Below are 27,151 nucleotides of genomic sequence, written 5' to 3'. Positions count from 1 at the left end.
AGACTGAGAGAGAACAAGCTGTTTGCCAAGCTAGAGAAGTGTGCCTTTGATTTAACTGAATTACATTTCCAGGGCTATAAAATATCAACAGAAGGCATATCCATGGTTCCTTCTAAGGTCCAGGTAATTCTCTCTTGGCAACCCCCCTGAAATGTGAAAGAGGTACAAAAATTTCTAGGATTCTGCAATTTTTACAGGAGATTCATAAATAAATTTAGTGACAGGGATAAACCCCTCACACAGCTTTTGAAGAAAAGATCAAAATTCATTTGGGGGGAGAAGGAGCAAGCAGCCTTCCAAGACTTTAAGCAGCTCTTTGCATCCCAGCCGCTTTTAAAGCACCCTGATCCCACGAAGCAATTCATAATGCATTCAGATGCTTCAGATTTTGCTCTCGCAGCTGTTTTATTGCAATATACTAACAAAACAGAGAATACATTGCTCCCTTTTGCATTTTTCTCCCGCACGCTCTCACCAGCCGAAAGAAACTATGATGTTTTTAACAAGGAGTTGCTGGCAATTAAAGCAGCATTACAAGAGTGGAGGCACTGGCTAGAAGGTGCAACCTTTCCTGTGAAAGTTTGCACCGATCACAAGAATTTACAGCTTCTACAAAACACCAGATCCCTCACCCCACGCCAAATCAGATGGAGCCAGTTTTTCTCCTGTTTCAATTTTGCTATTTCTTATGTTTCTGGGGCACAGAACTGTTTGGCAGATGCCCTGTCTCGATCCATTCAGGCAACCTCCGCTACTCACCAGGAGGTACAGGCTACTATATTACAACCTCACAACTTTCAGCAGTCTATGAGGGGGGACCAGACAGAGATTTTAGCAGCAGGCAGACAAGCAGAGGACCTATTTACAAGAGTCAGAGCTCAGCAGCAACAGGACCTGTATGCCAGGGCCAGGATGGATGACCTCCAGAGAGGCCCGCAAGACACTGCCTCCCCATTTAATGTGGAGGCAGGAATCTTCTGGCATAGTGGGCGATTATACATTCCCCCCTCATTGAGGGAAGAAGTACTGAGACTTTGCCATGACCACCAAACGGCAGGCCACAGAGGTGTTTTCAAAACTCTCCATAGAGCTCTGAGAGACTACTGGTGGCCTAAGATGACTGCAGACATAAAGGGTTACGTTGCTTCTTGTCGTACCTGTCGACGAGCCAGGCTTCTCCTAGGGAAGCCCACAGGACTCTTGCAACCCCTACCTACCCCCAGTAGGCCTTGGGATACAATCTCCATGGATTTCATCACTGATTTATCCCCGGTCCAGGGGCTGACTTCCATACTAGTGGTGGTGGACCTTTTCACTAATATGGTGCATTTTATTCCTTGCAAGGGTCTCCCATCTGTGCAAGCCACAGCACAGTTGTTTATGGACCATGTTTTTAGGTATAGGGGCATGATAAATCACTTGGTGAGTGACAGAGGCCCTCAGTTCACTTCCAGGTTCTGGAGGGCACTTTTCCAGTCATTAGGGGTCCAGATCCACCTATCATCATCGCATCATCCGGCTAGTAACGGGCAAGCTGAGAAAATTAACCAATGGTTACAGCAGTATCTCAGGTGTTACACCACTTATCAGCAAGACAATTGGCCAGCCCTGCTCCTCATGGCAGAATTTACTTATAACAACTCTGTGCAATCCTCTACCAAGATGTGCATGCGCCAGCGCTGGTTCAATGATTCTATCAGCTTTTCCCTCACAAACCCAAGCCTCACACTCTACCAGAGATTCCTCAATTGACTGAGCAAGCAGAGGAATCCCAAGCAGAGCAGTTCATAAGTTGGCGACCTCCACCCCCGCCAGAGGCTCTGAGGCCAGAGAGAGAGGAGGAGGGGGAGCTGCAGCCCTCCACCTCCGGCTTGCATTTCCCAAGGGGGAGGGGGGAAGAATCTTCTAATTATCTAGCTATTTTCCAGCAGCAGCCACCTGGGCCAGAAGCGTTATCAGACCTGGAAAGCAGCACTGATTCGTCCTTGGAGGAGTTTTCCTTTGAAGAATTTCCATCGTTGCCTTGTTCCCATGGGAGCTTGGAGGGGGAGATGGACTCTCATGAGACCCTGGAGGGCGGAAGGAACTCTGGAAGGGAGGGGGCTGAAATGGATGTGAATCTGGAGGGGAGGGTGATGTCATAAGTACTGATGGTGAACAGGAGGGGGCCCCTATCCAGGGGGGAAAACGCATGCGTAGTACTGAGGAGTTAAGCAGCCATTCGAAGAGACACAGATCAGACCCGCCTTGACTTTGGGGTTTATCTGTCTGGGTTTTTCCCATGCTTCTTCCGTTTGTTAGGATTTTCTTTCTAATGTAGCAGTAATAAAACACTAGAGACCTATTCCTTGTCTCAGCGTGGTTCCTGACTGTTAGGACAGCAGGGGTCCCCAAACTCTTCAGCTCATTGACCCCTTCATGAAGTTTCAGATTGTTCATTGACTCCAAACATTTATTATATGAAAATAATTTAATAAAAACTACTTTAACTAATAGCACTACAAATAATAATAATAATAATAATAATAATAATAATAATAATAATGACAACTCAAGGCTGCTGTCGCTGGCAGCTGACCATCTAACCCTGGGTAGGACTGTCTTACCACTAGCAACCTCACCTTCAGGACTAGGGATTGGCATGGAGCTGTACAGAGACCCCAACAGATTAATTGACTCCAATTAACCTTCCATCATTATCGACCACCTCCTGACACCCAAACTTACTGACCTCCTTTTGACCCTCAGCCACTTATTGACCCCTTGGATAGTCCCATCAACCCTTGGGCGGTTAGTATTGCCCACTTTGGGGAACCCTGTTCTACAGCAGTCTTTTAGTGGGGCCACAATTTGCATGGATGGTGGTACAGAGAGTCCCCTGAGTCTGGAGATTTTGGGAGGAGGGATTTTGTAGCTTTTCTTTTTTGAACTATGCTATTTTATTTTAGGGCTAAAACTTCAGCTTTCATGTTTTCTCCACCACCCTCAAGTTTTGGCCATCATGGTCAAAGAAGGGCCTGAGAAGTGGGGGGTTGCATGTGAGCCTTGTGCTGCAGGTTGCCCACTTCTGTCCACGACCTTGTTTGTTTTGGATTCTCCTCCCAGAGAAGTTCTCTTGGTTGGCCCTGCAAGAGGTTGGAGATGCAGAGGGTGAGTCTAGGGTGCTGTGGCTTTGCCAGCCAACTTTGCTCTTCCCTTGCTTCTTGTTGGATTCTTGATAGTTCATACTTCTGGTGGGTCAGGTGACAGGCCAACCAAATGAGGGTCTGACATCAATTTTGCCAGTTTTATACACATACAGATACACACAGATACACACTTTCATGTGCACATACTGTAGTATATTGAGTAGATGAGAGATTAAGGAACAGGAGAGTCAAGAGGAAAATGATGAAACACAAACTGATTACACTGTTTCATTATAAAAACACTTCTTTTATTAAATATAACTAGAAATAATCCTTAATCCAGACTTCCAACGATTTTTAAAAATCTGTTAAAAGATTTTTGATTTTGGCTGCAAATATCTAGGCAGTCAATGGGTAGAAGTAAAGAGATTCTAAATCTTTGCTGCTCTTTTAATGGATATTTAGATTTGGGTAGATCTGATATTATAACCCTATCTACTGTTAAATGGGTCTTTGTGAATGATCCATCCTCCCTCCCTCCCTTCCTTCCTGGATTTTTTGCTTGAAAACAGGCTAATAAAGTTTTTGGATTGGTCCCTTGGAATTTTGAAAGTACACTGTGAGTGTTCTCTCAACATTTCTGCCTATTGTTAAGGCCTGCCTGTTCCCAAAATAGCTATGGATGAGTACAAAACACCCTTTTATCAGAATTCAAATGAGTGAGGTTGCTCCTTACCATGTCTTGTACCTGATCAGGATTATTTCTAGTGCCCAGATTTATCTTGGTGTTTTTTCCTGCATCAGTGGGCATCTTCCCCCACATTTAGGAGTATTAGGTATGTTCACCACCTTGAGTTATTTATAAAAATAATAAAGGTGGGATAATAAATAAATAAATTTCCTAAAACAACATTTTTAGAGGAAAAAAAAAGACATTTTATTTTCTAAAAATGCTGGTATTCTGAGGTCTTCTTGGAATAGGCTCCTGAAAGGAATCCTTTGGATGTTATCTGGTGATGGGCTAGATGTCTTGAAAGGTCTGGTGATGAATTAGACATAGCTCAGAGTCATAATGGAATCAGACAAAGAACATCTCCAGAGAGAGAAATTGGAAAGAAAAGATATGCTCTTCTGCATCCTTTCTTGTAAGGCATGGCTCATCAAGAATTGACCTCAGTTTAGGTGTGAGTATGATTCTATCCCCTTGAGTATTATGTTTTTAATAATCCATTTCATTTAATTTCCAGTCTGCATTAACTTGTCCTCTTCCTTTTTTTCTGTAGCTTTTGCCTTGTATTTTACACCACTCTCAAATTATATATTGTTCCTTCAGTCTCAGCAGTTTCCTCTCTCTCTCTCTCTCTCTTCCTCCCTCCCTCCCTCCCTCCCTCCCTCCCTCCCTCCCTCCCTCCCTCCCTCCCTCCCTCCCTTCCTTCCTTCCTTCCTTCCTTCCTTCCTTCCTTCCTTTCTCCCCGTTTCCTGCAGGATGAGCTCCTGTGCCAGATCAATGCTTCCATCTCAGTGGCTGTTCCTGGCATATGTGTTAATAGTGTGCTGCAAATTGTTGTCCGCAACTAGCCATCCTCCTCGGGGACCCCCAGGTAGGAGCTTTTAAACTCATTATGCACTACCGAGGCCAATTAATTACACCTTCCAAATGTTAGGGTCCACTTTTTAGCCAAAGATAATTGATGAAGCTGTTTGACAGTGTGTTGTGATCAGAGCAAAAGAGAAAAACAGGTTATAAACTCACACGTAAAGAAAGGTGAGTTACTGCTGAGTCTCTGAAGTGTTCGTGGTAATGTCTGTGTCAGACAGTTTCCTGAATGAATTCATGAGACTCTGTGGATTTCAAATGTGCGTCTTTCTTTTCCTTGTGACTCAGTCCCTAAAAAACATAGAACAGAACAAAAAAGAGGAAGAAATATTCTCCAAAATTGTAGGGAGAGGAGATATTTTTTTTCATGTAGTCAGTTTAAACTGATTACCTGAATAGAAAAAAAAATCCTTTCCTGAACTGCTGTTACAACCTCAAGCAGTTGGCATGTTCATCTGTAAAGAGATAAAAACAGGCTGCCTTATGCCATCCCCTCCTAAAGATATAAATCAGTCTATAAGTGATGGGAAGGATGGGAGGGCCTCAGTTAAATTCTGGTCCAAGCAGAGGACTTTGGCAGTGGTACCGATAAAAAACCACGACGACGTTGAAGTGATAACATGCATCGGGGGATGTCATCATCTAATGTTGCAGTGAAATACCTGCATCATGACATCAGATGCAAGTGCTTAAGTTTGCAGAATGCAGTGACATCATCATATACACATTGCCATTTCCCCTCTCCTCTCCACAGGAGCAAATGGGCTTTGGAGAATGCCGGAATCATTGTAACAGATTTACAGCATTGACACACTTAATGGCTGGGTCCTGAATCACACGTGTACTGTTGAACATAGGAGACAATATTATCCCCACAAGGCCTTTTCTGTGAGAGAATGCTTCTGAAAGGGCAGGAGGGTTAGGGATGGATGGACCTTGTGGGGTGGGGGGAGATGCTGTTTCAAAGGGCAAGTATGGAAACAGGAGGTGTGTCTCTTGGGCCGCGCGAGATGACATGGGACATCAATGGATAGTGGAGCATTTTCTCCAGAAGATTTTAACAAAATATATTTTAGAAAGTGTTGCAACTATAAAGCATCTTGTAACATTTAAACTTTATATACAACTTCTACATACATCCTAATGTACGTAACTGCTAATGTGAATTCCACAAACTCCTTTCTAATTTGTTATATAATTTTTATTAAAAATTTTAAAAGCAATAACAACTAATGCAAAATAAATTAGAACAAAGAAAATGAAAAAGAAAGAAATAACAGAAAAAGCTAAAAGTGCAGTAAGAAAAGAAAATAGAAGGAAATAGAAAAAAAGAACAAGATATAAAGAAAGATATAAAGACATAAAGAAATAGCTTCCGATATTCTCCACAGCAGTTATAAGTACAATTATATTTTAACCTCTCTCTCTAAAGTTACATCATAATACTCTTCTTTCTATAATCTATCCTGTCTAATCATCAAAACCATAAATCACAAGGTTTTTTTTTTCATTTCTACACAAAACGTCCATAAGTGCATTTTAAAAAACAAGAAGATAAGGGTAGTATGAGCCAGCTTGTGTGACTCTAACTACAGAGAGCTAATTGGGACTAAAGTGTGCAAGATAAGAGAAAAGCAAAACAGAAAAAAAGAAAAGCCTGCCTTTTACTTTCACTCTAGTAACAGACATACTTTCACTTTCTTATAATGGCAACCACAAGAACAGCTGCAAGATTAGGAGAAGGAAGGAGAGGTTCACTAGAACAACTTACAGACACGGGCATTTCACCAGATTTATTGCAGAAAATGAGGAATTTTGCAAGAAAATGACTGCAATGGATGCCAACAGTTTGGATGCTTTTAAAAAGGAAATGGGTTTGCAGGAATAAAAAAGGATATGAAAGAAGAAGTTAAGAAGATGGAAGAAGCTGTAGGACAATTGGCTGGATATCTAAAGCAAATTACTGAGAAAGTAGAAGTTTTGGAAAGTAAGACATAAATAGAGAGATGGAGAACGATTTGCACAACTTGGCATTACTGGAACTGAGAGAAAAAGAAATCTGTTTCAGATTTAGAGCAATTCCAGAACAACATGGAGAAGATACAAGGGAAAAGATTAAGTCTCTGTCTTATTTCCTGTATTGGGAGGAAGATGACACTTGAGACAGATTGATAAGGTTCAGATTATTTCAATATATGATTACTGTGGCGAGATTACTATATGCACAAAGATGGAAAGATTCGGCATTACCCACGGTGGAGGAATAGTTGGTCAAATTGACAGATCTTGCTGAGATGGATAAACTGACTTCTTTGATTAGAGAAAGGACAATATCTACATTTATTGGTGTCTATTTTTTTTAATGCTTTGACAAAGTTTGACAGGAGGGTTTTTAGATTTTAGATTTTGTGTTAACACATCTATGGCATTTGCATTCAATTTTCAGTAGTGTTTCTTTTTGTTAATGGAGTTTTGATTGGGAAAAGACCACTACCAGCAGAATGTGATACTAATCTTTGTGCCACTGTGAAGACTGGGGGCAACAACACGCCCAAATCAGTTGGGTGGTAATTTGTGGTGGGAATCTTTTACATCCCCCCTTTTCATAAGGTACTACCTTAGACTAATTAACTGTATTGGCTGATCTCTCTTATTTTAAGTATTAGGTTCCTCCAAGGGTTCAAGGCAGAATATAGGAAACCCCTTCCTTCTTTTGTTCTCCATAGCAGCAACCCTATGAAACCGGTTGGGGTGAGTGAAGTCACCCAATGAGCTTCCATGGCTGAGGATGGACTTAAATCTTGGTCTCCCCATTCTTGGTCCAACACCATAAACACTGTGTTGGTTTTCTAGCTTCAGAAGATTTACTCTTGACTAGCAATAGCTCTCTGGGATCTTAGGATGAAGTTTTCTGCATGATCTGCTGAAATTGCCCACATGTATTACTGAGCTTTGTTACTGAGCACAGGGCTGTTTCTCACATAACTGCTGTCTTTAGGCTTTTTTTGTGACTATCAGTTTTAACTAAAACTAAATCTAACCTGGTTTAAGACCGCACATCCCCTGGACTTCAGGAAACTAATGATGGCTTAGTGCAGGGTAAGGATATAAAGAGTCTGGGGCTGAAAATGGGTGGGGCTGAAATTTTTGGGCTTTTTGTTTTCAATGGAGGGTGGTAGGATAAAAGACTGCCTTCTTCAACCAAAATTAACCTATCTAAAATGATCAAGCAGGGAGAGGCTTTTGGTTGTCCTGCATTGTAACAAATTCAGAGGTGCTGAGATGAGAAGGTAGTGTTTTTTCGTAACGGCACCAGCCTTCCTCTGGATGTTAGACTGTCCTCCAGAGTACAAGCCTTCTGGACAGAAGTGAATACAGAATTGTTCCAGAGGACCTTTAGAGGTTAATGGTCATCTTGGATGATGGCATTGTGTGAATTTCTGATGTGGGTTAGCTGTCGTCTTGATCAAGTAATTGGATGTTTTTCAGTTTATTGGGGATGTTTTAATGTTTAATCTTGAAGATATTAGGTCAGCCATTAATTTAATTTATTTATTTATTTGTGTCAGAAGCATCACAATTAAAATAAGGCATACTGTAAAACATAGAATTTAAAATATAAAATATAAAAGTTAATATATATATAAAAGTTAAACAGATCTTGCCCAGAAATTGGCAACATTAATTGCGTTCTGTCATGCTGTCGTGAGGTCCTCAAATGTGCACTGATCAGGACACAAAGGACAAGTGTAAATATGTATTGTTGTCTGCATGTCTCCACAGTCACAAAGGGCAGAGGCCACCGGATAGCCCCATTTGTTCAGAGTATCTCTGGATCTTGTTATGCCCGTGTGCAATCTGTTCAACAGTTTCCATACTTCCCAACTTTCGCCAGACCCAGGTGCCAGCTCCTCTGCTGGTTCCATCCAGTGTTGGTTCTTTGTAGCTTTCCATAGGTCCATTCTACTTTTAATAAATTTAATGATCCCTGTAGATGTTTTTTGTTTGTTTGTTTGTTTTACCATGGCTGTTTAATATATGTTGCTTCTACTGATGCCTTATGGTTTATATTAAATGCAAGGTACCATAGTCCATATGGATTTATTTAATAAATAATTGTATGCTCCCTTAAATTACCTTCCCAATAGGTAAAATCAGTCTAATTTGGGGGAATTCAAGAGCTTTAAGGCATCAGGAACTCATTTTGCTCCTTCACCCTTCCAAAATAGTTTCAAATATTTAGCTCTGCTTTCTGGGATGCTCCCTGGGCCACAAACAGGCAGTTGGGGTGCTCCATATTGCCCATGCCCATCCTGTTTAATGATGTGGTTTTGAGTGCTATAGTAGCTATGACAATTGTATGGGAGTACCACTTTGAAACCTTGTGAGCAACAGGAATCACATTTCTTAAGTGGAAAGCAAACCTTGCAGCAGAGAAGGCCAACATATAAGCATAACCCTGCATTCTGTTTGAGGATAGTATTCCACTTAAAGTCATGAGTCACTTATATCCATATGAGTCATGGAATATAACTGTGCACAAGCTGTAACTGGCCATTACTCCTCTAAAAAGCCATCACACAAATAGAGAGTCATGCATTTAGCAATTTCCCAGTGTTGTGTGGCTTCTCCTGACCCCATATTAGTTGGAGTTGCATTTCTGCAGTGAAGAGCAGTTTCTATCCATAGATCAGGTCAAAATTACAGGGAGCCTTTGCAAATAAAGAAGAATCCCTGGGGGCAGAAGAAAGATGTAGCCCTGCTATATCCATGATGCTTTTTGAATGGATAGCAATTAAATAGAGCTGTGATTTTCAAACAAATGTATCCATTGCTGTAAGAACAGTACTTGATATTCTGATTGTTTTGAAAAACCAGGAAAGGATGCTTGTCTTGTGTTGACTGCTATGTGTTTGAAGTGCAGGGAATCCTGTAGGTACTGTGGGAATGATATCTGTGAGTTCGTGAAGCAAATTAACCTATGTAAATTCAGCTTATTTAAGTATTTTCAAGGTGCAGAAATGATAGGTGTCTGTGGGGAGGACAGTGTAATTTAGAAATAAATAGCTCTCTCAAATGGTGTGTTGTTGTTGTTTATTCATTTAGTCGCTTCCAACTCTTCGTGACTTCATGGACCAGCCCACGCCAGAGCTTCCTGTCGGTCGTCAACACCCCCAGCTCCCCCAGGGACGAGTCCGTCACCTCTAGAATATCATCCATCCACCTTGCCCTTGGTCGGCCCCTCTTCGTTTTGTCTTCCACTCTCCCTAGCATCAACATCTTCTCCAGGCTGTCCTGTCTTCTCATTATGTGGCCAAAGTATTTCAGTTTGGCCTTTAATATCATTCCCTCAAGTGAGCAGTCTGGCTTTATTTCCTGGAGGATGGACTGGTTGGATCTTCTTGCAGTCCAAGGCACTCTCAGAATTTTCCTCCAACACCACAGTTCCAAAGCATCTATCTTCCTTCTCTCAGCCTTCCTTATGGTCCAGCTCTCGCAGCCATATGTTACTACGGGGAACACCATTGCTTTAACTATGCGGGCCTTTGTTGTCAGTGTGATGTCTCTGCTCTTGACTATTTTATCGAGATTTGTCATTGCTCTTCTCCCAAGGATTAAGCGTCTTCTGATTTCCTGACTGCAGTCAGCATCTGCAGTAATCTTCGCACCTAGAAATACAAAGTCTTTCACTGCTTCTACATTTCCTCCCTCTATTTGCCAGTTATCAATTAAGCTGGTTGCCATAATCTTGGTTTTCTTGAGGTTTAGCTGCAAGCCAGCTTTTGCACTTTCTTCTTTCACCTTCATCATAAGGCTCCTCAGTTCCTCTTTGCTTTCAGCCATCAAAGTGGTATCATCTGCATATCTGAGATTGTTAGTGTTGCTTCCAGCGATTTTAACTCCAGCCTTGGATTCCTCAAGCCCAGCACGTCGCATGATGTGTTCTGCGTACAAGTTGAATAGGTAGGGTGAGAGTATACAGCCCTGCCGTACTCCTTTCCCAATCTTAAACCAGTCCGTTGTTCTGTGGTCTGTTCTTACTGTTGCTACTTGGTTGTTATACAGATTCTTCAGGAGGCATACAAGATGACTTGGTATCCCCATACCACCAAGAACTTGCCAGAATTTGTTATGGTCCACACAGTCAAAGGCTTTAGAATAGTCAATAAAACAGAAATAGAGGTTTTTCTGAAACTCCCTGGCTTTTTCCATTATCCAGCAGATATTGGCAATTTGGTCCCTAGTTCCTCTGCCTTTTCTAAACCCAGCTTGTACATCTGGCAATTCTCGCTCCATGAATTGCTGAAGTCTACCTTGCAGGATCTTGAGCATTACCTTACTGGCATGTGAAATGAGTGCCACTGTTTGATAGTTTGAACATTCTTTAGTGTTTCCCTTTTTTGGTATGGGGATATAAGTTGATTTTTTCCAGTCTGATGGCCATTCTTGTGTTTTCCAAATTTGCTGGCATATAGCATGCATTACCTTGACAGCATCATCTCGCAAGATTTTGAACAGCTCAGCTGGGATGCCGTCATCTCCTGCTGCTAGCAATGCTTCTTAAGGCCCATTCGACCTCACTCTTCAGGATGTCTGGCTCTAGCTCACTGTCTACACCGTCAAAGCTATCCCCGATATTGTTATCCTTCCTATACAGATCTTCTGTATGTTCTTGCCAGCTTTTCTTGATCTCTTCTTCTTCTGTTAGGCCCTTGCCATCTTTGTTTTTGATCATACCCATTTTGGCCTGGAATTTACCTCCGATGTTTCTAATTTTCTGGAAGAGGTCTCTTGTCCTTCCTATTCTATTGTCTTCTTCCACTTCCCCGCATTGCTTGTTTAAAAATAATTCCTTATCTCTTCTGGCTAACCTCTGGAATTTTGCATTTAATTGGGCATATCTCCCCCTATCACTGTTGCCTTTTGCTTTCCTTCTTTCTTGGGCTTCTTCTAGTGTCCCAGCAGACAGCCATTTTGCCTTCTTGGTTTTCTCTTTCTTTGGGATGTATTTTGTTGCCGCCTCCTGAACAATGTTGCAAACTTCTGTCCAGAGTTCTTCCGGTACCCTGTCTACTAAGTCCAGTCCCTTAAATCTATTCTTCACCTCCACTGCATATTCCTTAGGAATATTAGTGAGCTCATATCTAGCTGATCTGTGGGTCTTCCCTAATCTCTTTAGTCTGATCCTAAATTGTGCAAGAAGAAGTTCGTGATCTGAACTACAGTCAGCTCCAGGTCTTGTTTTTACTGACTGTATAGATGTCCGCCACCTTTGGCTGCAAAGGATGTAGTCAATCTGATTTCGGTGTTGTCCATCTGGTGAAGTCCATGTATAAAGCCATTGTCCTAACAACCAGGAAACACACTGAGACAAGGAACTGATCTCTAATATTTATTACTAGTACTTAACAGGAATCCTAACAAACTGAAGAAGCGTGGGAAAAACCCAGACATATAACCCCCAAGGGTTAAGGCGGTCCCGATCTGTGTCTCTTTGAATGGCTGAACAATTCCTCAGTGCTACGCATGCGCTTGACAGTCTGGATGGGAGCCCCCTGCTCGCCATCCTTACTCATGACAGCCATCTCTTAGGTTGTTGGAAGAGAGTGTTTGTTATGCAGAGTGAGTTGTCTTGGCAAAATTCTATCAGCCTGTGTCCTGCTTCGTTTTGTTCCCCCATGCCATGCTTACCTGTAATTCCAGGTGTCATTTGACTGCCCACCTTAGCATTCCAGTCTCCCGTGATGAAAATAACATCTCTTTTAGGCGTGTTGTCCAGTAGGTGCTGCAGATCCTCATAGAACTGCTCTACTTCAGCTTCTTCAGCATCTGTGGTTGGGGCGTATATTTGGATCACTGTGATGTTAGATGGCTTGCCCTGAATTCGAATTGAGATCATTCTATCGTTTTTTGGATTGTATCCAAGCACTGCTTTAGCCACTTGACTATTAATTATGAAGGCTACTCCATTTCTTCTGTGGTCCTCTTGTCCACAGTAGTAGATCTGGTGGTCATTTGATGTGAAGTGGCCCATTCCAGTCCATTTCAGTTCACTGACGCCCAAAATGTCTATCTTTAATCTTGACATCTCACCAATAACCACATCCAATTTGCCCTGGCTCATAGATCTTACATTCCAGGTTCCAATAGTGTGTTGATCCTTAGAACATCGGATTTGCCGTTCACCGCCAGCACCGTCGGCCGCTAGCCGTCCTTTCGGCTTTGAGCTAGCTACGTCATCACGTCTGGGGCTAGTTGAACTCATCCTCTGTTCCTCCCCAGTAGCATTTTGACCATCTTCCGACCTGGGGGTCTCATCTTCCGATGGTATACCGACATATCTCTGGTTGTACTGATCCATTTAGTTTTCACGGCAAGAATACTGGGGTGGGTTGCCATTACCTTCCCCAGGTATCGCACTTAGTCTGACCTCTCTGTCATGACCTTCCCGTCTTGGGTGGCCCTTCACGGTTTAGCTCATGGTATCATTGAGGTGCTCAAGCTCCAGCACCACGACAAGGTAATGATCCTTTGCTGAAGCTCAAATGGTGTACTATTGCTATATCATTTCATAGTTGCCAGGTGTAAATATAGCATTAAGACCAAAGTTTGGTAAGTTATAAATTTAGAAATGTCCGCTTTGCTACTATTACATATTACCCCTGTTAAAAGCAAATATCTATGTCACTAATACATTCACTATTAAGCTCCTAATTAATACCATCTGCTTTTTCAGAAATCTGTGATTGCTGGCAATCTTTAGCCTAAGAATTATCTCTGACTTCATTTACCCAGTCCCACGTCTAGGAGTTCAGTGGGCAGAGTTCTGTGTGCTGCTTTCATAAGGTGGTGTTCAATATATTTGAATGAATGTTTGAAAGTATGAACTCAACTAAAATTGTCCTTGCAGGATGAACTTCAGGGTTCCTTTTGAAAACACCATCTACAGTTAATGACCAAAATAAATGTGCATGTTTTGAATGCTTAGACATCCATCTTTGTTCAACTTGTTAGCCATTATCTCCAGACAGTGTTCCAACTATAGTTTAGTTTTTCTTTTTCTAGAATGCAAGAGTAGATACAGTGGCAAAAACAAGTCGACATTGGAATTTGTTTCCAACCTAGGATTCAATCATACCTCTTTAAAATTCATTCACCATCCAGTCCCAAGAGAAATACCTGTGATGGGAATTTGATGCTGTGTGTTGTGTGCATGAAAGATAAGTGCTCATTATAGCTGATGCAGATCTTTAACTCTACAACTCAAGATTATGATTGTACATTTTGGTAGGATTAAGATTGACTTTAGACTTTTCAGAATGCACCTTCTGATATTAAAGTCTTTGCAGAGTGTCAACAGCTTGATATGAAAGAAAAATGGATGACCTTACGGTAATTGCTTCTGGAAGCCTCAAAGAACATACAAGCAATACATTGTTGTCATTGCTAAGTTTTGCGTCTTCTTGGGAAGTGAAGCAAACAGTTTAAATTTGAATAGAATGGAAGATTAGTCTATAAAATAGGCTAAAACGTAGCCTGACACATTTTGGCTGAGATTCTCCCCCCATAACCTTGCTAAGCTGCTTTGAGGTCACAGAATATTCCACCACATTGTAACTGCTCAGGTTAAGGAGATCAGTCATTAGAATGTTGATAAACCATGAAGTCTTTGTGAGGGAGGTGAAAGGGCTGAGAGATATTTAGAGAAAATGGGGAGGGTTCCTAGGGAAACTGAGAGGCCCATGGATAAGAAGTGAGGGAATAGGGTCCAAGTAGAAGAGAAAATAAGGAGAGAGACATCTTTAGGAATCGGAATGGCTGAAGGAAGGGGACTAGAAATTCTCACTCACAAGTGAAGATTAATGGCACAATAGGCTTTTGAGCCCAAAGATCCAAAGGTTCTCCTATGGATGATTTTATATGGTTTTATATTGCTGACCCCTATGACACAGCCAGTTTTATAGCTTCTGAGCACTGCTGCTTCCTCCCCATAACATTTCAGATGCTTGAAGTATACCCAGGCATTTTCCCCACACTCTGTCTCCTAATGGGTACAGAATCAATGGCCGGGATAAAACTCTGATTGTCAAGATGCCAGCTTCCAAGGATAACTAGGAGGAGAAGGAGGGCTTGTCCTGAGACACAAAGGATATGTGAATCCTACAGCTCAGCGCTCCATCTAAAGAAACAGCTGCATTGTTTCAAGGTAGAAGATATGTGCCATTTACATGGCAGTAAGAGGAAAGCTGAAGTTAATAAGTTCACCCCCTCCTCCTGTTATCCATTTGGTTTTATATTCTGTTTCTATTTCCTGGCTATGACTCTGAAGTTAATTTAAAGTAAGAAATCTTCAGGGTGACTATATTTCTCTCTTATCTAAATCTAAGCAAATAAGCTTCCCCTGGGTTTCAGAGTGGTTGTGCCAAAGACAAGTACTTTGACAGCAGTTAATGTGCCATTCACCAAGCCTGCATGCGTGTACAATGAAGGAATTCGCTATGTATCCCAAATCAAAATTTGCAAGTAATTCTGGAGTAGAAAGATTGGAATGGAGGAAAGCATTTTGGGAAGGGAAGAAACTGTCATCAAGGGGGCAAGGGTGAAAGTAGCATTGTGCCAACATGATGCAAGCTCTACCCCTTTTGTACATGTTGTGATGTCTCTCCATGGTGATGCTCCTTTCGCCACTTTGGCAAAAGTAGTGGGTCTCGTGGATACCTCTGATACATCCAAGAAACTATCAATTGGAATTTCATGGGCCACAGTACAGGTAGTCTTCACTTAACGACGGTAATTGAGCCCAGAATTTCCATCGCTAAGCCATGCGGTTGTAAAGTGCAACCTAGCAATTCCCCTTGCCATTGTTAAGTGAATTTTACCCATTGTTAGCCTGAGCACCCACCCCAATCCAGGCCATTCTGGGCTTGGTTCCTCCCAGCCCCGAACACTGCCTTCAACTCCCCCCTGCCGATCTCCCCCTATCTTGCCCTTTTGGAAGCCCTGCACCCTGCCTTGCGGGTTGGGATGGGAAGCCCACAAGGCCACCTGTCGCATCCCACCCACGTGGCATGAGGCCACCAATAGCAAGCTCCAGCCTCCCCAGCCTACAGTCCTTCACCCAGCTGCCTCTTCTCCCAGTTCCCCGCACCTACCTTTCACCTTTTTCGCCCAGTACAAGTGCCTGGCTGTTGTTGCAGACTCCTTTTGGACCCAGCTTCTCTGGTGAATGTTTCTTCCATGTGGCTGTCTTCTCAGCTTATGCTATCTTCTCAGAGCTTTTGGAGAGCATTCTGAAGGGAGCCGCGTAGAAGAAAAGTTCGCCGGAGAAGCTGGATCCGAAAAGGAGTCTGCAACGGCAGCCAGGCACTTCTGCTGGGTGAAAAAGGTGAAAGGTAGGTGCGGGGAACTGGGAGAAGAGGCAGCTGGGTGAAGGACTTCAGACTGGGGAGGCTGGAGCTAGCTATTGGCAGCCTCACGCCACACGGATGGGATGGGACAGGTGGCCTCGTGCCGCATGGCTGGGCTTCCCGTCCTACAAGGCAGGGTGCGGGGCTTCCAGAAGGGCAAGATGGACAGGAGATTGGGGGGGGGGAGTTGAAGCACCCCCACGGTCGTAAATGTGAGTGGGCTGCCAAGTGCCAGGATTTTGGTCACATGACTGCGGGGGTGCTGCAATAGTCGTCATTTCGGGCACAGGTTGTAAGGCCATTTTTTCAGCACCGTCATAATTTCGAACGGTCACTGAACGAATGGTTGTTAAGTGAAGACTACCTGTAGTAAGCATTTGAATTGGCCTGTAGTACATATATAAAGTGACCTATATTAGATATTTCATTCGTTCATGGCATACCAATCTATCTTCTTGTATGTCTTTCTGAAACTATAGGTGGGATATTCTTCATGGGAAGAAGTACATGGGGAGGACCAAATGACAGGGCTTTTCTGTAGCATCCTCTATTCTTTGAAGGTTCTCTCCCCACTCCCCCAGAGGTACATGTACCCCTTATCCCTGTTAGTATTTTCTAAACCAGTAAAAGCTATAGAATTTCAGTAAACCTTTTGCTTCAGCTAATTTGCTTCAGGGTGTCTATCATAGGTCTTTTGACTAGATGATTTTTATTATGTTGGTTTTGCATTTTGTTTCTGGGTTGCTCTAGGCTGTCCAGACTCCTTCAGGGTATATAAATGCGATTAATGAATAATAAACAAAACAATAAATATTCTATAGGGGTATGGAATAAGCAGCCTAAGCTGGATTTCCATCTTAGTATTCATCTCATTCTGGACATAACTTTTTTCCAATTAAAAATGAGGCATTTTACCAACTGTGCTCTCAGGTAAGCTCTTAACTCACTTGAAACTGTACCTGCTCACGTATTAAACTCTTTATGATTTCTGTGGTCAGCGTTTGCATTCATCACCTCATTTGGAGCCATGTGAGACATTTCCCGTTAAACACTGGAATAGCCTAGACATTTACAAGAACATGAAATATTGGAACATGAAATGGCTTTCAAGGAAACACAATCAAGGTACCAGCCTCAAATGGTTGTTGGAACAGACTTGATGTTTCCTGCAGTCAGAGGCTTATGACTCACAAGCTTCCTCCAGAATAAGGTAGCAGGAGAGAAGAATAGTGAAGGACAATGTTTTGAATGCTATCGATTCATTCATCTTTTAAACCTGCTCTACAGTTATCATCAGTAGTTGCCTACGCAGTGTTTAGATGCTGTTCACCATTTCATCTCAGAGCTGATTTTTTTTCTTTCCATCTCTTTCTCTCTGTCTCTCATTCTCATGCTATTTACATATAAGTAAGGAGAGGCAGCTCATTCATTTGTCTAGTCTGAAAGGTTTTGAGTAAAATGTTGTACACAGCCTTTAAAAAAAATCAGCTGCTTCAGTCAGAAATATATTTGGCTCTCTGTTCTGAATATTTAAGAGTTCACACATTAAGTTCATGTGTGTGGAATTTTACTTGTGTACATTGTTTAAACTTGGTAAAAGTTCCATGGATTTTGAGAATCCGTACCTCTGGAAAGTTATTATGGTGAATTGTGTATTTTGCAGTTTCCCATACAAACAAACAAAGCATGGTAAGCTTAATGAAACATTAAACAAAAGTATAACGATAACACACTTGAAGAGTAAGCATGGTGTAATGGTTAGGATGACAGACTGGAGGCACACTCAGCCACTGAATTCATTGGGGGCCAGGTCTGTCATTATGAAGAAAACATGAAAGAGGGAATATTTCATATTAGGGTTAAACGTGCTCAAAAGTGGTTTGGCAGTGGAAGTGCTTCAAACCTCATGCAGGCGTGAGCACAGAACCTCTCTGCTGTTTATTAAAGCAGCCATGGCTGTCCAAGGTACCTGATGAATCCAGAGGGAACTTTGGAGATTTTCCTAACAATTTGGCAGGCAGCCTTGTCACACACTTGCTTGGTCTCTGGGACAAGAGGGTGTCTAAAGCACTAGATGAGAGTCTTCCTGCATGGTCTCTCACTACTCAGCAATCCCAAACAGCTCCTTGATCTGCAGAAGAGCTGTAGAAGAAGCAGCAATGGTAAAGATGCTTAGAAGAACGATGACTGAAAATCAGAGTGAACACAAATGAATGCTCATACAAGCTGCAGTTCAAGTCTACCTAGTGAAATGCAATAAGAGCTTTGTTGTTGTTTATTCATTCAGTCGCTTCTGACTCTTCATGACTTCATGGACCAGCCCACGCCAGAGCTTCCTGTCAGTCGTCACCACCCCCAGCTCCCCCATCAAGTCTGTAACCTCTAGAATATCATCCATCCATCTTGCCCTTGGGAGGCCCCCTCTTCCTTTTGCCTTCTACTTTCCACATCAGCAACTTCTCCACGGTGTCCTGTCTTCTCATTATGTGGCCAGAGTACTTCAGTTTTGCCTTTAATATCATTCTCTTGCAATAAGAGCAGTGAAATGCAAATACTTATTCAGCTTCTTGTGTCTGTGGATTACCAACCAGTGGTCCTGTTCAACTCAAACACCTTTAGTGAAGGATGGGCAGGATGAGGGATCTGCAGATCCTGTCCAGATGATTTTTGAGAGTTTTCTTGTGGAGAAGTTACTTATGTTAGCTCTGGTTTTGATGCCAGATGGGCAAATCCAAATGGGGTAAGCAGAATAGCATTCTGTGTTATGAACTGGATTATTTGAGCTTATGGAACTTGAGGAACTAGATAGAGTTTTCTGTAACTGAACTCTGCCAGCTGTAGGCTTGATCCATGTCCCTTCTGACTTCTTCAGGTAGACTACCAGACTTTGGAGGTGGGCAATTCTTCTCTGAGGAAGAGTGTTATGTTGCCAGCTCTGAAGGGTGTGGCTGTTTGCCTTCTTTTAAAGAAGCCATTTCTTGATCTGGTTGCATTAGACAAATGTTACCATATCTGCAACCTCTCTTTTATAGGGAATGTTGCTGAGAAGGCTGTGGGGAATTAATTACAGAGGATCCTACTTGGATGTGCAGAGTACACTCTCTTTGTCCTATAGCCCTCTAATGATGGCATTTGAAACCATCAGCTATGGTATTTTGCTGGATTGCCTAAGAAGGATGGGAGTGACGGGCACTGTTTTACGGTGGTCCCACTTCTACCTGAGTGGGCAATTCTAATCAATAGTCATAGGGTGAGGAGCAGGGTTTCTCAAACTTGGCAGCTTGAAGATGTGTGGACTTCAACTCCCATGGCTGGCTGGGGAATTCTGGGAGTTGAAGTCCACACATCTTCAAGCTGACAAGGTTGAGAGATGCTGATGTAGAGTAATGATGGGTGATGGCAGCCTGGTGATTTGTTGGGATATGTCTCCAGATGCCCAAGAAAAAGGCTTAAGCTGAGATGGTAGAGTTAAAATGGATGCAGGGATGGGGGCTGTATATTTATTTTGTTTGCTTTCTGGATGCTTAATTGTACCTCTCATGGCAGTAATTTTGTGAAAATCTCCATAAGATGGTGTCAACATTCAGAATGTGTCCAGAAAAGTTATAGAATCCTTGCTTTAGACTTACAAATCTCTCATAATTTTGCTGGGTTTAGATATTAGATAAATTTTTAGCAGATTTCATGTGTACTTTGGACAAAGAAGTCTGGGTGCCACCTTAACTGAAGGAGCCTTCTGAATATAGGAACTTATTTATTTATTTATTAAACAGATTTATAAGGCCGCCCAACTCACACACAGTGACTCCGGGCAGCTTACAGAATTAAAAACCATAAAAACACAATTATAAAACATAATAGACACCCCCGCCGCCACGGTGGCAGACACATTCATACCAGCCATTTGATTGGCTCTGAAGCAGCCTGGGGTCCCCAGGCCTGTTGCATTAACCACGGGCCTTCCAGAAAAGGAGCAAGGAGGGCGCCAATCTTATATCTGGGGGGATGATGTTCCAAAGGGAGGGAGCCACTACAGAGAAGGCCCTTTTCCTTGGCCCCACTAGATTTACCTCCCTAGCTGAAGGGGAGCATGCCCAGCCTCCCGGCTCTGGTGGGCCGGGTGGATGTAACTGGGGAAAGGTGGACCTGCAGATAACCTGGCCCCAAGCCATGTTGGGCTTTAAAGGTGATAACCAGCACCTTGAATTGGACCTGGAAGAAAATCAGCAAACAATGCAGCTCTTGCAAAAGAGGTGACACATGGGCAAGTCTAGGCTTGTGCAAAACTACGTGAGCCGCTGCATTTTGAACCAATTGAAGCTTCTGCATACTTTTCAAGGGCAGCCCCATGTACAGCACATTACAATAGTCCAAATGGGAGGTGACTAGGGCATGGGTGACAGTGAGAAGGGTCTGTTTGTCCAGGAATGGGCATAGCTGGCACACCACACGCAGTTGTGCAAAGGCTCTCTGGGCCACAACTGCCACCTGCTCTTCAAGCAGGTGTCATGAGTCCAGGAGAACCCCCAGGTTACGCACAGGGTCTGTCTGGGGCAGTGCAACCCCATCCAGGACTAAAGATGGTAATTCTCTGGAAACCAAAGAGCCCTGGACCCACAGCCATTCCGTCTGCCAGGGTTCAACTTGTATAATTGAACCTTTCCTAGCAAATAGAAGGAGGCCACACATTCTTTGACATGATTCCTTCCCTTCCAAAAGCAATTTTAGTGCATAAATCTGTTGCAGCTCCCTTTTCTTTTCTAGTTTGTCATGCCCCATGGTTGGTCCTAACGAGTGGGAAAATTTGAAATTAGAAATGTTGTCATCCTGTCAATCCCACTAGAGGGCTCTGCAAGATTAAAAACTAGATATACTATAGAACTCCTTTTGAAGAATCAAAGTCATAATGTTGCAATTTGCTAATAAGGATAATAGGCTGTTTGCTTTTTCATAGGTCAGACTTGGAAGGCTTTTCTTGCACTTGGCTCCTTTATGCCTTAATGTTTTATTCTTGAGGTACATTTATGGACAATCTTGCTTCTTTAAAAATATGAAATAAAAAGGCTAGCCCTGGTGGGAGGCTGTGCCTAATTGCTCCAGGTAATAAACTGAAAAAAGCATATCTGCGTAAGAAAAGGATTGTGTTTAAACAAGTGAACACTTGATTTGGGAACATATGTGTTGCTGAACAATAAAGGGGGGAGGGAAGAAAGAATCTACTACTGTATCTATTTTAAATATTATGGGGGACATAGTACACCCAGGACAGGTTTTAACAAAGTCTTCCATTTAAATGTATAGGTATACTTTCTACTGGGAGCAATTTAGTGTTAATTTGGTCTTTTATAATGTAAAATATAGCCTCTGGTATAGTTTCTCAGAACATGCACTTTACGGTGTGTTACTGTAGGAATAGATTTATATATTCAAGGGAGATGGAAACAAATTACAGATTGGATTATTAATGCGTAGGTTTCAGGGGTCAGGCTTCATAATGATTAAGAAAAGAATAATATTCCTTTTAGATATGTAGAGTGAACTTAAATTATCATGGCTCAAGTGGTGAATGTCAGCTTAATTCTGGCCTCTCTTTATCAATGGTCCATGTACCTGAATCTTATTTTCTCCACCCCAGCCAGTAGGGTAGTCCTACTTACTCCAAAATTACTTCAAGATTGCCATGGAACATGCAGTTTTGATTTAACTGTTATTTTATCCCAATTTCAGAGAATAATTTCAAATGTTTAGTATCTAACTGGAGATACAGTATATATGGAAGACAATTTCCTGCTAAACTGGAGGATTGCCATGCTTGAATCCTGAGCTATTTTAAGATACAGATACTGTCTCACATTGATGGTTTAACTAAGCAGAGATGTGGTGGCTGGTACTGTCTCAGGTAACCACAGATACCTGTACCCCCCCCCCAAGAGTGACATTTCCTGTAGATGAGTCATGCTAGATGTTGTTCTTCAAGATGAGGTCAGGTAGTGTTAAAGTACCAAATGGACACACATAGATTGGAGTTGTTTGATCAGGTGGTTTCTCTCTTGCAATGGTTAGCAAGTCAGATAGGCTGTTATGAACTGAACCGATATTTCAGTGTCTAGCTTAGGCGTTTATAGACCCTCCTTCAAGGGCTCCACCATTGGCTACCATAATTGCTGTTACTCAATGGGAGAGTAACATGTAGATGGTCCCAGGTTCAATGTCTCCATGACATAAGGTAGGATTGAAAAAGGTCCAACCCAAAATCATGGAGAGCCACTCTCAATTGGTATTGGACTTGATGCATCAATGGTCTGACTCAATACAGGGCAGGTTCTGAGTGGTTTTTTTGTTTTGTTTTTGTTTTTGTTTGTTTTTGTTTTGTTTTTTTAGTGCCTTCGAATCAGTCTTGACTCCTGGTGACTGCCTGGACAAGTCCCACAGTTTTCTTGGCAAGGTATTTCAGAAGTGGTTTGCCATTGCCGCCTTCTTAGGGCTGAGAGGGAGCGACTGGCCCAGGGTCACCCAGCTGGCTTTGCGCCTTAATGGTCTGACTCAATATTGGGCAGGTTCTGTGTACCACTGCATAAAGTACCACAGCTCTGGAGCACTTCGAAGGAAATTCTCTTTATTTGTGGGCTGTAGGATAACACACAGAAATGTAGGAATGCCAGGTCAGCAGAACAGTTTAGCCATTACTTTACAGAACTCAAGTTGCAGGCTGCTGAACCTCTGAAAAACATGCCCAGTTCTGTGCTGTGCCATTCATCTAAAACTTTCCTCTCTGTTCGTTGCCCAACAGGCTCTATGGGCAATGTGGATGACTCTTTCAGAGCAAGGAGTAATTTTATAGGATTTTGAGTTTGATTTGAGTTAAATGCATTCTCATGAAACCTCCCTTCAAAGAAATGAAATGCCACTGTCTTTTTCTGACTGCAGCTGAACTGCTTTGTTTTACACACACACACACACACACACACACACACACACACATGATGGTTGGAGGGCAATGTATGTTGAAAGTAGGAGATTAGGTATATCAGAGTGTGTTCTGCTAGATAATCTCATCTCATCAGGCCGGAAATGATATCTGTCAGAACAGAATGGAACAAACATTGGGTAGCCATTAACTTTCTAGGATAGCAGTTTTTGACGGTATTCCCTAAAATAAATAAAGCATATGCTCAAGAAACTCAAACATTGATATTTGCATTGCATGGTATGGAGTTTCTCTTCCTCTTCTTATTTCTATACAAGATTCAAAAGCATGCACAATCTGCCTCAGTAAGTATTTCTTCTATCTAGCCTAGCCACAATCAATAATCAAGCCTGCAGCAACGTAGGTCACACACACTGTCATAGTAAAATTACAATGCAATAGGCATTATGAAAAAAATGGAGTCACTTCCTTTAGCCACATAAATGGGACAAAAGTGGTCTGTTCTGTTTTTCCCTTTGATATGAATAGGTAGATTTATTTTTTGCCTTGTGATTATGCCCATTGTATTGTTACTTTCTCTTCCCTCCCCTGTCCTTTTGAGAAAGGAACATGTTGTATCTTGTGCCTAAGATGCTTCACTCTCTAGAAAGCCTTCTTAACTGACAACTTCCAAAATGTTGCTTCAGCAATAATTGCCAGCATCTTTAAAATGAAGATGGACCATCGTGCACTGGCTGCCAAGGGTACATCATAAAGAGTATTTTGCTCTTAATAAAATGCCATTTTAATGTGAAGTTTCCTCCTTAGCAAGGTTTAGTAACAAGGCTGCATCCTAGATTGAATTGTTAGTTCCTGGAAGTTTGGTGAACTTTCACTGCTGAAATCACTCTTTCCACTTCATCTGCCTCTTCAGAATCAAAACAGGAGACAGAAGGGGAAGTGGAGATTGCTTTTACTTTTTCTCCCAGAGTTATCATTGACCCCTTTCCCTTCCCCTTCCCCACAGATGGAAGGATACTTCTGTTAGAAGAGGTTATGACTGGTGGAGACTGGGCAGAGGGAAGAGATGGTTTTTACATCTTTGGAGCTGAAAGAGAAAACGTTGCCAGGAGGGGCCTTCAGGCACTTGCTTCAGCAAAGTGTCTTTAGGGCCAGCAAGGCTCTGATCCCCACATGAACAGCCTAGTAATAGGTTGAAGCTTAGGAGTAGTTTTGTTTTGCTAATGGAAAGAAACATTTCTTCCATCAGAATGAATGGCTTGTTTGTTTGCACCAAACAAGGAGAACAAAGTCTGTTCTGAAAACACGTCCCTTTGCCATTTCACATTATTGACCAAAATAATGTTTGTGTGACAGTCAAAGGGACAACAAACTTATTCAAGCCACTTTTTTTTTCTTTCAAAGCCTTATTAAGGATTTTGTTTTGTTTTACTGTTTTCCTTTTAAAGGGACTGGAGAGGGCCAATATTAATGCTTCTAAAAATAATGGTTCCCAACTGGTGGGTTCTGCTGGTGGCCCACAAGAATGTGGGCATTGGTGTGGGCATAAAATAGAACTAAACAAAAACATGCAAATGATTGGATGTGGTCACCAAATCTCTCATTCGTTCACATAAATTACCAATTTAAACTAAAGTCATCATTGGTGCACTAAGGTATGGTGGAGCAGGGATGTCAGTTACACATCTGCTGCATTGGCAACAACATCACCATCCATAATGGACAATGAGATTGTGGACTGCACACCATTCAGAATATCTCTTCTCTGCTCTGATAGCTTCCTCCACCCGTTATTACCAACCTGGCCCTAAAGGTACGGACACAGCTGAAGTTCAGTAATGAAACCTGATGTTTATGTTGACTCAATTAATATAAAGTGTAGGGTTATTTTTTATTACATTATATTATGGGAACTACTATCCTATTAGGTATTCTGAGTAACCCTCAGTTCCTTTGATCTCATTGATCAATTCCCCACTGATCTCATTGGAATATATCTTTGAGTAGTTATTTATAGGGATGTCAACATTCTGGTTAAAAGTTGAAATAAATTCCAAATAATAAAAGCAGTTTGACACTGGAATCAATTATTTGCTGGATGTGTTCAGACAGAGGCTTGACAGTCATCCATCAAGGATTCTTTAATTTGAATTTGTTTGTTGGACTCAGTGACTCTTTCCAACTCTAGGATTCTGTTATCTATTTACTAAATATTGCAGACCTCTGTGTTTGTTTTGGTCTTGGCTCTATGATTACTGATTTTTGATGTGGATAGGCAGTACACTGCAGCAGTGCATTGCTTGCTGTATAGCAGTATGCTGCCCCTATACCACAAAGTGATGAGAAAGTAAAGCATGGAAGGATAAAAAATGATAAAAGAATTTTGCAAATGGTTTCTGTAAGGTGATACCCAATTCTAAAGAAGCTGCTTGTTGATACTGCTGTTGTTATAATTATTACTTTCTACCATAAATCTTGTAACTGAAATCTCTACACTGAGAAATGAAGATAATGTCAAGCGGATTGACAAATCAGGTAGGACATGACAGTCTGCAGAGAGAAAGAAAAGAAAAACATTTTTGGCAAGGGTAGGAATTCAGGATGTTGCTTAGTGCTCAATAAGCAGACTGAATCAGAAATCAGATTTAAATTACTGGGAGATGAAATGAGATGTAGATAAATAGGTCTCCTCTAGTGATTATATCTCTTCTTGACTGAAATGTTTAAGACAATTGATGCTCTTGAATATGCTTGGAAGTGTTCATTACAGCTGGGGAACATTTTAAGCATAGTTGCAATACCTCTTGGCTCAGTGGAGTGAGCCAAAGTATTGTCAGCTGTATTCCCCATAGCCAACAATATTAATGGAAGTTCTATAAGAGCAGCCGAGACTTCAAGATGAGGTGTCATTTACTATAGCAAGGTTAGGATTTGAGAGAGAGAGGACTAGCGCCTGGAAGATGAAGAAGCTACCCATTTAAAGGTGTAGCTAATGCTGATCAGTGTCTGACAGAAGGAGTTGGCAGTGTGACATCTTCTTTATCCCTAAATGGCACCCACAGAATCCCCAAATTATTTAAAAACAAACAAAAATTGTTTTGAATACTTCCCAAATCTCATGAGTTCTCATGGGGGAAGCAAAATCTGGTAAGCTTTTACAGTTTTGCAAAATTTGGGACAATTTTTATTTTGAGGTGCTTGATGACTTTCGCAATCCTTGATGAAGGCTCATCTTCAGAAATAGCTTTGCCTCAGCTAGTGAGGACTTGTTTCAAGCTTCATGGCAGAAGGTTCAAATTTGGCAGAAGGTACCAGGCACCTGAGATGGCGTGGCTGGGTGAGAAACTATTGTGTACTAGTTCATGTTCAATTGATTGTTTTCTGTAAACATTTAGTGGAGACCCTTTTTATACCAGCAGGATTTTAATTTCAGTGCTGCTTTCTACGTATTTCCCATGGCTTAGCAGATATTTTTGCCATGTTCTTCTCTTCTCTGCCTTGGACTAAGGAATCGTTCGTTGACATAACTGACTTTTACACCCCAGCTCTCTATGTAACCACTACAGTTTAGGGACTCCATAGTTAAAGTATTTATTATCCGAATTTATGCAAAGCATAGTTCTGAATTATGGTAACTTTAATAATTTTGTGACTATATCTCTAATTTGTCATGTTCGTTTGTAGCAGCCGTGGGAAGAATATGCGTATGTGTGTGTGTATCTTTATCACATTTTTACAAGAGAAAATTCAATGGCAAATGAGATGCCTTTTATTCAGAGGATACCAGATTAAATCTTACCATGTCCAGATGGGAGTGGAAAATGTCCTTCTTCAAAACCCTTGGAGAATTGCTGCTAACATGGTCAGACTATGCTGAATGTGATGGGCCAATAGTTTGACTTAGGAATATCATATAGTTTGAAAGCAAGAGGAGAAAACAGTGTGAATATCCGTTACACATTTATGATGTGAGATAAGCCGCATCAGATTAACTATTCATACAATTTGTTTTCATAAAGGGACTGCTAATATTTGGTGACATGTATACTACAGGCCTACAAACGTGCATGAGCACAAAATTTTAAAGGAA

The 27,151-nt window shown here is 41.8% G+C and overlaps 1 protein-coding gene and 1 long non-coding RNA gene across 2 annotated transcripts in view; both read left to right on the top strand.

The window, feature by feature from the left end:
- The window catches only part of LOC134492231 (uncharacterized), a 57,023-nt gene extending 52,547 nt beyond the window's left edge, over positions 1–4,476 (top strand). The window contains exon 3 of the long non-coding RNA XR_010067405.1: positions 4,412–4,476. This is a non-coding gene — a long non-coding RNA (uncharacterized LOC134492231). The remainder of the gene's footprint in view (positions 1–4,411) is intronic.
- Positions 4,477–4,613: 137 nt separating this feature from the next.
- Positions 4,614–27,151, top strand: part of TAFA4 (TAFA chemokine like family member 4) — a 109,733-nt gene continuing 87,195 nt past the window's right edge. The window contains exon 1 of the mRNA XM_063296418.1: positions 4,614–4,729. Within this exon, the coding sequence (XP_063152488.1) occupies positions 4,615–4,729 (115 nt within the window). The 5' untranslated portion in view covers position 4,614. The remainder of the gene's footprint in view (positions 4,730–27,151) is intronic.

The sequence above is a fragment of the Candoia aspera genome, chromosome 2, assembly GCF_035149785.1.
Source record: "Candoia aspera isolate rCanAsp1 chromosome 2, rCanAsp1.hap2, whole genome shotgun sequence".
In the NCBI taxonomy this organism is placed as follows: domain Eukaryota; kingdom Metazoa; phylum Chordata; class Lepidosauria; order Squamata; family Boidae; genus Candoia; species Candoia aspera.
The sequence above is the reverse complement of the archived record's forward strand: the minus strand, read 5'-3'. Positions and strand labels throughout refer to the sequence as shown.